Source organism: Botrytis sinoallii (assembly GCF_014898435.1).
Source record: "Botrytis sinoallii strain Bc 23 chromosome Unknown BSIN_037, whole genome shotgun sequence".
In the NCBI taxonomy this organism is placed as follows: domain Eukaryota; kingdom Fungi; phylum Ascomycota; class Leotiomycetes; order Helotiales; family Sclerotiniaceae; genus Botrytis; species Botrytis sinoallii.
Genome location: NW_024066064.1, coordinates 390,691 through 402,618, shown reverse-complemented (window position 1 = coordinate 402,618; position 11,928 = coordinate 390,691). Strand labels below are relative to the sequence as shown.

At 32.0% G+C, this 11,928-nt stretch overlaps 2 protein-coding genes across 2 annotated transcripts; one reads left to right on the top strand and one right to left on the bottom strand.

Annotated features, from left to right (window-relative positions):
- Positions 1-5,376: 5,376 nt before the first annotated feature.
- Positions 5,377-6,386, top strand: EAF02_011930 (uncharacterized protein; the record flags this gene model as incomplete). Its single annotated transcript, XM_038907978.1, has 2 exons — positions 5,377-5,410; positions 5,494-6,386. The coding sequence occupies 2 exons, from the start codon at positions 5,377-5,379 to the stop codon at positions 6,384-6,386; spliced, it is 927 nt and encodes a 308-aa protein (XP_038752323.1).
- Positions 6,387-8,991: 2,605 nt separating this feature from the next.
- EAF02_011929 (uncharacterized protein) lies at positions 8,992-10,686 on the bottom strand (the record flags this gene model as incomplete). Its single annotated transcript, XM_038907977.1, has 1 exon — positions 8,992-10,686. The coding sequence occupies one exon, from the start codon at positions 10,684-10,686 to the stop codon at positions 8,992-8,994; it is 1,695 nt and encodes a 564-aa protein (XP_038752322.1).
- Between the last annotated feature and the right edge of the window lie 1,242 nt (positions 10,687-11,928).

Genomic DNA, 11,928 nt, shown 5'->3' with positions numbered 1-11,928 from the left:
AATATTAGCAATTCATCAAAAGAAGATATTACTATTCTTCACAATATCGTTTTCAATCACAGAGATAAGAATACTACCTACATTTATACTAATGCCTCTTCTACTAAAAAAGGAATAGGTATAGGTATAGGTATAATCACAATACAACCAAACAATCGAATTTTATATCAATAACAATTGAATATTAATAGCAATCAACTAGTGTATAATAGAGAGCTTTATAAGGTTACTAAAACTATTGAATATGCTAGTACAATTGTCTGTATTAGCAACAAATTCAAGATATATTTGGACAACCAAGCTAGTCTATATCGCTTAAAAATACTATCAGACCACTCTGGATAGGCCTATCAGATTCAAGCAATCAAAGTAACGGAAATTATTAAAGCAAAAGGAACTGAAATATCTCTAAATTGGGTTCCAGGATATATTTTAGTAAAAGGAAATAAACTAGCAGATAAACTAGTAAAAAAAAGCAATCATAATATATTCTATTTCAAACAAAACAAGTTTTGGATTTCTAGATATAATGATTAAAGAATATGATTCAGATTAATAGCTTTCTACTTTCAATCAATACAAACTCAGATCAAATCAATCCCCTTTGATTTATTCAAAGCTATTTCTATAAAAGATAGGATCGAAAATCAAGTTATCAAGTGAAACCAAGCGAAACATTGCTAGTACATATTTTCAATTCAAATTAGGTTATGGATATATCAAATCTTATTTACATCGATTCAAACTTTCTAATAACAAATATATATATAATAATATTGAGGCTCTACAATACTTCTTTATTAGTTATCCTATATACAAAGTAGAAAGAAAAGAAATATTCAAGAATATACCACTATCTAAGATCACTATATAGTTCCTACTCTATATAAAAGTAGGTATTAAATTAACTATTAAATTCATCAATATCATTAAAATCGCTACAAGAGCATAATACTTAGTCAGGGCTTTTATACAAAACGAAATAGAGGAAGGAATAGTAGTAGAAGAGGAGAGAGAAGAAGAGAATAAAGAAGAAGTAATTAGAGAAATAAGAGAGGGCTTTGATTTCCTTACAATTTCTTAATTTTCATAATTTTCTTATTATATATAATGTGTATAATGAGCGAGCACTGTTCCCTAGTATTTGTTTTTATTTCTCTAAATCGTATATATCCATTTTTGTAGAATAAAAAGTTATCCGCTAGAGCCTTTAGAGGCCTAGCCGTCCTATATAGTCTTAGACTGAAGATGGACGTAAATGAAATCAATCAATCAATCAATCGAATAATAAAAAGTGTATTAGCTTTGTTTTTGCTAAATCGAATTGGATTGTATTTCTAGAATTGAGTTTATAGATTTGTTTTGTAACTCTCTTTAGGGTTTTGATATTCTTTTTTCATATAAATAAATATATAATTAAAGTAATATTATTTATATAGAAAAGAAACTTAATTAAATTAAGTAAAAAGAGCTCTCTAATATATATAAGGAAAAGAATTGGAGAAATCGGGCTGCCTTGTAATATTCCGATTGAAATTGGCTTGAAAGATTTGATTTAATTATTAAAAGATAGTTTTAATTATTTTTGTTAAAGAAATGAGGTTATTCAGGCTATCAGATTTATAAATAGTTTTAGCTTTTACAAATATTTAATAATTGATTTCTCGAAATATAATCGAATGCTCCTTTTATATTTATAAATAATATTAAAATCTTTTTATTAACTTACTTATTTCTTTCAATTTCTATAATTAGTAAAAATACAGTATTAATTGCTGATTTCTTTTAGTATTCTTTTATTTGATTTTTGTAAAGGAAATAGATTATTTCCATTAAATATTCTAATCGTTGAACTAGAATCCTTTTACTTATTTATTTAGACAATTTAAAAATACAATTATTCTATATACTTTTAAAAGAAAATAATCTAATTTGAAAGCTTTCTTCAGAATAGCTTTTATAACTTATTTCCAATATTTCGGGTGATATTCTAGATTAATAAGTTTATTAAAAAAAATAAAAAAGATTTGTAAAATTATTTTGTAAGCCTTTATAATAATCTCTTAAATAATTCTATTTAGGCCAGGGATTTTTCCTTGGATTTTGATTAAATAAGTATTGTTTAATTCGATTTGAATAAGATTAGGCCATTCCTATTACTTAGATTGTTTATACCCTTCCCATTATAATTTTGAGGTAATAGGAAGGGATGGGAACAGAGTTGATTTGAAAACAAAGCATTTTCCTTCAAAAGAGCTTTTTGTTGTAATATCTAATATCCTTTAATTTTGAAAATCTTTAGTATAAATTATTACTTTGAAAATTATTTTTATATCCTCCTTTTCTAAAAAACTTATTCCAATAATCCTTTTTTGCTATTTTAATAGCTTGAAAATACTTATTTTTAACAATTTGATATTCTTCCTTAAAACTATAATTCTCCAAATCTGATTCAATTCTTTACTTTACTTTTTTTAGTTTTTTTCGAAGATCTTTCAATTCAGATGTTCACCATAGTTTGGCCTTTTTGATTGAAATAATTTTAGGTATACACCTTTCTATTGCTTTTTAAATAATCCTAATAAGTTTGCTTGTTGTTTGATTTAGAGTTAAATAATAATTGTTTTTGTTTTTCAAAAGATTTAAGGAATCCTTTTTGATTGGAAGGATTAATTCTAAATTCGATAGAATAGGGGAATATAAGGATTTCGATTTGAATATTGATTCGAACTTTTTTCAATTCACTAGTTTAGTATTATATTTAACTATCGATCTAGTATTAGAAGTACTTAAATCTTTTTTTCCTTTTAATTTGAATAATATTTCTACATAATCAGATTCTATATCTAAAAGCGTTTGCTAATTGTGAATTTAAGGAGAGATTCTCTTTGATGTTAGTATTAGATCAAGAATATTTAGATTAAAGAGATTAGTTCGATAGAAAGTGCTGATTTTGGGTTTGTTTAAAAAAATAAAATTCTGATCTTTAAATTATTCAGCTAATTAATCAGTGTTTCTGTTTTTCTTCGAAAAAAGATCCTATTATAAATAATAGGCATTGAAATCGTCTAAAAGAATGGTTTCTTGTGTGATAGATATATTATATAAGTACTTTTTGATTATAAACCTTTTTCTTTAGTTTGATTAGCTTTGTTATATATATTAATAATTTAAAAGGTTTTGTTTCTATTTTGATAATTAAAAATCTGTATATCAGAATCTATTGGAAAATCAAAAACTAGATTGATTATAGCTTGAAGAGTTTTTGATGTATATAGTAATATATGTAATTAGTAATTAGGATTAAATCTTGATAATATTTGTATAAAATTAGAATATATAATAGATCTTGAATTTGAATAATCAATTTTGTTTTTAATAATTCAAGATTCTTGAATTATAATAAGATCAATATTAAGTTTTATTGTAAGCTATAAAATGTTCTCTATAGCTTGTAAACTCTGATTAAGATTTATTTAAAGGATTCGAATATTAGTGTGATTTATTAATAAATAGTATTCGATTTTTGTTAAATAGTCTGATAGGTTTCATATATTTTCGAATTTGCTGTATGATTCTCTTAGTAATTCGAGCATTTTACTTTTAAATATTAATAGAACTTTCCTTTGATATTATATACTATATACAAGTATATTGATATAATATACTTGTCTTCATATAATCTACAAAAAGGGTTCCTTTTACAATAAGCATTCTGATATTCAAATCCTTGATATTTCTGATATTATATAGTTAATTTTGATTTGTAGAATTATTCTATTCTTATACTATTTTCAGCAATATATAATTACTTTTGAATAGTTAATTCTGCTTCTGATTTTGTAGCAAAAGTAATAACGATAGTACTCTCTTGTTAATAGACTCTTCTGGAAACGGATATAAATCAAAAGGGGGTTTCTATAGACTTAAAGTTTAGATTAAAGGTTTTGATTTTATTGAATATAAAATTCATTTCTTTTGTATCTGAAAATTCTTTAATTAGGATTTTGTGAATAATAACTTTATATTATTCTTAATCCTTTTGGATTCTTTTGAATTTGATAATATTATTTCAAATTGCTTTCTTTTCTAATAAGAATTGTAATGTAAGGGATTATTTGTTATAATAATGATATTATTATTAAAGAATATAGTTGTTGCTGTAATAACTGGCCCTTTAATTCCAATCTTTTGAAAGGTTTTATTTATTTTATTCGAATAATTAAAGGGAAAAAGGAGGTAGGGTTTGAAAAATCTGGTTTGATTAAAATAATTCGTTTTTGGATAAGGTTAGATTTCTTTTCTATATTAATAAATATAATATTTTTCTTTTTAGAAACTAAATTCCATTCTTCTTTTTTGAAATATTAGTGTATGTTGGTTTCAATATAGTAGTAGTAGTAATAGTGGATAGAAGAGGTTTAGCTAATATTTTCGCTTATAATTCGATTTTGTATATAGCAATTTCCAAATAAATGATTTAAAAGGTAATAATATTCAAAGCTATAATAAGCTTCCTTTTTTTAGTATATTCTTTAAAGATCTCTAGGAAATCTAAGAGCTTAAATTGTTCTTTGTATGATTAGGAAAGAGAAGAAGCTAGCATTATAAGATCTTTAGTTTTCAAAATAGTTTTTTTAGATATATTTAGATTGTTTTAGATTTTAAATTATTTATTCTAATTGCTAAAGGATATTATAGAACCCCATTTCTTATTCTAATTAAATATATAAATAATATTAATTGTATCTTGAGTAATAAAGGAATTATTAAATAGATTGAATTCTTCAAATCTTTTTTTAGAACTAATTGACTGATTAATTAATAGGATAGGGCTAGAGATTTCGAATTGAGGGTTTTCAAAAGATAGAAGAGGGCTTGAAGATATTAGGGTATTTAGGATAATAATAGGATAAATGTTTGATATAATAGAGGCTTCAAAAGAAGCTTTTATTATAACCATATCCCTAAATATTAATAGATTATTAAGAAAACTTATATTGAGAATCTAGTTTTTATTCTGATAATTCGGAATGAGAAAATTTTATGTGAATTTTCGTATATATTTGTGTTTGAAGTACTAACAACAATAGCATAACAACTACTGGTCAGAATCATTGGGGGATAATTGTAATCAATTTGGTTTAATAACTATGATCTAAATCGATCGCGAATGGATCGTATTTCGAAGAAAAAGTTTCCTTCGAAATTTGTTGTGTGAAGAAATCTTCTTCGACTCTTTGTGGCAAACGATCCGAAGCTGGCTCTTCGGCATCTAGCTCTATTACGCCTAGCGATCAAAAGCCGAGGGAAGCCAAAAGTGCTCCGTATCAAAGCCCGCAATATAAAATCCTACTCGAGGCCAAGGGTAGCTTCATGCGTAAATCGCATTTGGGTATCGCGGACACAAGTAAGACCGTTTGCCGGACCCTTCTTGAAGCGGAGCAAATAATTCCAGAGGATTCATTGTTTCAAGATGATCTCTTTGAAGAGACGTGCGAAATGATACCAAGGTTATTCAAGATATCGCTCGACTGATCGTTCCTTCCGCTCAATCTCTAGCTATACGTGGCGCCGAACGTCTAAAACCCTTGATCGAAAGTGTCAACGAAGGCTGGAACAATTCTATCGCTCTAACCAAGCCTCGTCCGCAACCCGACTATGCTGTTGGATTCAAGCGAACTGCATTCACCGAAGATCAGCTTAAAAAAATCCAGCCGTTTATTGGTGGTTTCTTGGAACTGTCTTTCTTCATGGGTACATACTATATGTACTTCCCGTTTCTTACATGCGAGGTCAAGTGTGGTACTGCGGCTCTCGATATTGCCGATCGACAAAACGCTCATAGCATGACACTTGCAGTGAGAGGGATAGTCGAACTCTTTAGACTTGTAAAACGAGAAAAAGAGCTTCATCGAGAGATACTCGCATTTTCAATCTCGCATGATCATCGAACTGTGAGGATTTATGGTCATTATCCTACTATCAACAAGGAAAGCACTACTTTTTATCGCCATCCGATCCGTACATTCGATTTCACAGAACTAGATGGTAAAGAGAAATGGACAGCATACAAGTTCACCAAGAACGTCTACGATATCTGGATGCCGACTCATCTGAAGAGAATTTGTTCTGTTATCGATGACTTACCCTCTGATTTAGATTTTGAGGTATCGCAGCAATCCGAACTAGGGGAATCGGGCCTTTCACAAGAGTTAGAAAGTCACAATCTTTTTGAGCAAACAAGCTATGATGCTGTGTCTTGGAAGGAAGCTGGTGATCAGTCAAGTCATATTGGTTCGGGACATATTACTCCTGATACCTTGCTATCTCAAGAAATTGAGGAGGGAGTATTCAAAAAGCCAAAGAAAAGGGGTCGACAATAAATAGCCCTGTTAGAAAAGAGTTTGGGAATGTAATGATAGTAATAGAAATAGTGTTTATTTCATGTTATTATTTACGATGTTATATTCTATTAATGAAAAGCCTAATCAAAACCCTACTAAAATAGCTTGATATTAAATAAGAAAACAATAAGAATTGACTAATGCATAAAGTGTAGAATTTGAGCCATCCTAATTAAAAGACAAAGAAGCTTGTAGAAAGCTTGAGAATTAAGAAAAGAACTTGTAAAAAATCCGTTTTCCATTTCTCGTCTTAGTATTAAAACTTAATTGGTAGGGTTGTGGTCAAGTGAAAGATCCCATGGATTAACCAATGTATTCTTACCATAAATACCAGATGACTGAGGTGGGTATGACGATTGGGGTGGATACGATGGTATTTGATGACGGTGATATAGAGATTGCTCGAAGATGGTGATGGCGGTATATTCTGATGCGAGATTGAAGGTAAATGAAACGAAGGATTTATTGTTGATGGATTATTGTAAGGACTTTGATAAGGAGTACCATATGATTGTGATGGTATTGGATACCCATATTCTATTTCTACTTCGAAGAAAGTTCTTTTGCGATCGAGATTATCGGGACAATATGGAACCGCTTGTTGATACTTCCTCCAATCAAGCAATCAAAGATCGTGGTTGGTGGCGGTGTGGTTATAGCAAATCGGTAAAATTTTAAGTTTGTGGCGGCTAACCTGCGGCTGCGCCAGAAAATTCCTGTTGGAACAAAAAGTGGATCTGTGCGCAGCCAAAGCTTCCGCTTCACCTTTTCATTCCGGTTTTCACTTCTTCTCTTGCGCTCTACGACGAAATTAGTGTGCTGTCCAATAACCTTCCATCCCTCAGTAACGAGAAACCCACTGTGCCGAGAAAAAATCAGTCTTAATGACTATGGTATGCCAGCCAGCACCAACAACCGGTAACGTACAAATGCCGAGTCTCCTTCGTCTGCCACTCGAGCTACGGAACCAAATTTACCGTCACTTGATCCCGGTAAAGCGCATTATCGAAGTATCCCGTCCTTGCTTCAAATACACTATCTCATACAAAGGAGCGCTAGAACTAGATATCGCAGGCTTAGACGTTGAAGAGGTTGTCTCTGACTCCCATGATTCTCGTCTAGAGCAAGGTGAACAAGCGCTGTGAATATCATGATTTTGAACAACTGGTGATTAACCTTTGTGAGGACTTCCACTCGTCCGGTTATATGGAGATTTCAAGGCACTTGAATTCCTCCTGTGTTTGAGGTCTTCAGGCTTCTTTCCAATTAGAATTATCCTATACATATAGACACTTTCCCACTTATGATTTACATTGCATTGATATCGCATTGAGCTATAGGAGACGGATATACTGGCTCTATCTATCCTACTGCAATGCACGCTGAAACCCATAATCATATATGGATTCTTGATTCAGGAGCCTCTCATCATTTTACTGGTTCTGTTGAAAACCTTACCAATCTCATACCTTGGAGTTCACTACGAAGAGTTAAGACTGCGAATAAAGTATTTGTTTCTATTCTCAGAGGGTTCTTGTATGCCTGATAAATCTATATGTAGACGACGTAGTCTTGTAGGTGTACGAACAGCTGTATGCTTGCTGAAATGCTCATTCATCCCCCCTACGAGACAAGGCTCGCAAGCTTTTCGACCGGCACTTCTCTTGTACTCTATTATTCCTGCATGTTCGTGATCGACAGCTGATAGGATAGATGAAACGGGTATCATGACATGAAATTGATGACATGGAATTGATGAATCTGGGCAACTAGTTGTGGCCGTCTTGAAAGACACTTGATAGTATGAGTCATCGCTTAAATAGTTGTATCATAACACCTTCTTTAAACTTGAATTCTCCCATTTAAACAGTAATGTGGGTTTACCAGGACGCTGTATGTGTCATGACCCTGTACATTTCAAAGTATACCAAAATTCAGGCTTTTTTGATATTCAAAATTAAATAATTAAGTTATCTTATCAATTTCAGATAAAGTTGTAGGTTCCACTTTTTCTTATATGTCAAAAACTATTGATTATTTCAAGATTTCTTTTCACCGAGTAGTTTATTTTATTTCTCAGAGTTTTCTGTGAAATTTCTTTAATAGAATAATGATTGGTTATTACAATTGGAATATCAAAAAAGCTTGAATTTTAGTGTATTTTGAAGTGTACAGGGTCCTGATATACCACGTGATCAATAGTACATGATGTGACGATCTGGCCTCAGGCCCAGATTAGTCATCCATTTACCCCACCTGGCAATTCAAATCTCGCTTGGCTCTTGGTCCCTTCCGGTCCTATAAAAGCCTCTTACAGGTTCACTCTTTTGTACAGTAATTTGTTATTCTCTAGTATCGATAATTAATTCAATTCACTGCAATGCCTTGAACCTGTTGTCGTCACACATGGAGCTTTTGATAACTAGCTAAATCAATCTTATGTATTGGTAGATCATTGATACATTTCATTGCAGCCTTAACATATCTAATGCCTCCTCCGAAAACCATCCAACCTTGTCTTCTTCCAGAACACTGTTAGCACTTCACAAAATTTACCACGAAATTGATATACGTCGTGGCCAACTCATGGAGGCATGGGATAAAGCTTCTCCCTGAAGATATTCAAATCAACCAACTGCTCTGAAAATGCGGCCGAGAAGCATAGGGATATAGCAGCCCGTACAAAGTACCGCGAAATCGACTTCCAATGCGGAATTCCATCAATGAAATCTGTCGGAAACTTCCCATTTCCACAAGAACAAATAACCTGGTGACCATTTTCTATGGATAGAGGAATGCGGCCTTGAGCGCGGTATTCGCAGCAAGCTTGATGCGACCACGATCGACAGCGTTCCACCATCGCAGGCAAATTCTGCCTCCATAGTTGCATCTCATCAGTATCAACCTCGATGTGGCAGACCTCCAGACCGGAAAAGTCGCGGAGGAACAGGCCCAGTTGTGGCATGAGCTTACGTGTGAGGGGCAGCATGGCGCAGTCAAGGAACACTGTTCGATTGCTAAGGTCGAGTTTCAAACTGTTAACGAGAATAATCACGTGTACGCCGCCACCTGTAGGGTTGTTAAGGGTAGTAATGTGTGATTTGTGGCCTTGGAGACCAGTGAAAAGCATGAAAAGCGTAAGCAAAGAGTCCCTGAACGCGAAACGAACATCTCTCTTGGCAGTGGCAGCCGTTGCTTGGGCCTTTAGCTGGCGTTCTCTCGTATTGAACATCCCGCCAATATGTGTGTTGAGCCATTGTATCTCTACCTTCTTCGAGGTGTCAATAATTGGCAAGCATTCCAAGTTTAGACGCGACATATTCCACAAGATGGGGATATTGCGGGTCAAAAGGACTGGATAGAGGTAGGCTGGAAAGTCTTTCCAGATTGTGACATCCGCTAGTGGCGCTTCGACCTCAATGTACAAAGACTTACGAGCAATTCTGGTTCTGCTTTTCATTCTGATAACAGGTGCGGGAAAGTGAAAAACGATCGGTATAGAGTTCGGACCAACGGTTTCAAAGAAGGTGCATGGTGACTTCTGGCTAGTCTGGACTGCGCCACCGCTTTGCAATGCCCTCTGGAGATCGCTAGAGAGCATATAGAGCCGGCAAGTCAGAGTAGTCAATTTCAGTGTTGCAAGATCGATATTCGCAGAGATTGTGCTACTAACACCAGATTTTTCTGTGCTTGGACCTGATTTTCTTGAGCTTGGATGTAGCATTAGGGAAGAATCATCCTTCTGGTTCGGAGCAAATCTGGTGAAGAAGACGCTTTTCTCATCTCCCAAGGTTGTCTCGAAGATATTCATCTCTACTCCCAAAGCACTTATGAAAGTGCGTGCAGCATCTGGCGTGCTTTGAATACCAAAGGCAATCTTTGCATCTTGTGGCTCCAGCAACAGTGTCCAGGTCGGGACCAGAAATAACACTAAGAGAGGGGAGGTACCGCGCCACCTGAGTTGATCCTCTTCAATATTAACTTGGAATGAGTCCGTGTATCGGGTCCCTGTTGTGGAAAGGTTGCCGAAGGAGATCTGAATCACGGAAAAGATATTCTGCCATCTCTTAGACTTGTAGCTCATAGACGACTGTATCAAGCATTGCATAATAGGTGTTCCGATCTCCCTGGTGTCGACCTCTGTGATGACTTTGACTTTCTCTCTTGGGACTATCAAGGTAACGCACAATATGGAAGGAATTTCTTTCCAGTTTGCTAGACGTCCTTTCCGGGAGATGTCCGGCTGTATCGGCAATGACAAAGTGGCCACGGCAGTCATTGACATAGTATACAACGTATTTTCCATACACCCCACTCTAGTGATGTGTATATATTTTCTACTATGTATTTCAATATATATTATTGAATGCTATATTATTAGAATTATTGAGGTTGTCATCTAATATTACATATCACTAATAGGATACAGAAATATTGATAATTAATTGGCTAAAACGAATAGCTAGCATATATATATCCCTTTTTTGAGATTCTAATATTTGATTCTTCAAGAATATCATTACTTTTAATTATATTGATTACAACAATAAAAGCAAAATTCAATAGAATATATTGAATTTTTCGATTTATCTTATATTTTATAATAAGAGAATTATTATAATATAATTTTTTCAACTCCCAAAAGGGATTTTGATATTATATAACAATAATCACTTTTTTAGATTCAGAATATTTAATATGAAATCAAACCCCTTATTTTATATTCAAAAACTATTAAATTCTATTATTTTATTATATTTTAATCATTTTATTATTAATATATCAGTTATTATTATTGAAAACAATAATTTAATTATTTATTCCTCAAATACTTTTAATATCATCGATCCTGATTATTTTATTGATTAACCTTAGCTTTTTGATAATATTGATATTCCTCCTTTATTTAATCCTAGATTTTATTCTATATAATTCTCAAAAAGACTTTAAATACTTGAATTTATATTTATTCCTATATTTATATTTATAACACTCAATATTAAAGGACCTTAAACTAAAACATATTTTATAGTTCTTAATACACAACATCGAGATTCTTGAATCTGGAAATATATACCTGATACTGATTCCAATACTATTATGTTTAATAATCAAGATAAAGTTTAATGAAAATATTATTATTACAAATAAAAGTACCTCGAATTTGATAATACATATATCATTATAATATATTTATATATTTACTATTTAATTAATAAGACATCCCCTTAAAAAAAGCATTAAGAACATATTTAAGCTATTATATAACAAGTTATATAAAATACTAGTAAATCCATTGGATTTAAATATGTAGAATAATAAAAGATAAAGAAACTCTTGAAAATCTTTTTGATAAGTATATCTTAAATCCTTATATTTTAGAGCTTTTATTTATATATTTATTTGTATATTATTCTTTATTAGCAAAACTTATTAAATATAATAAATTTCAAGCTATTCTTTATTATCTCAATAAACAAACAATTATATAAATTCCAGATTCTCAAAAAACCTTAACTTC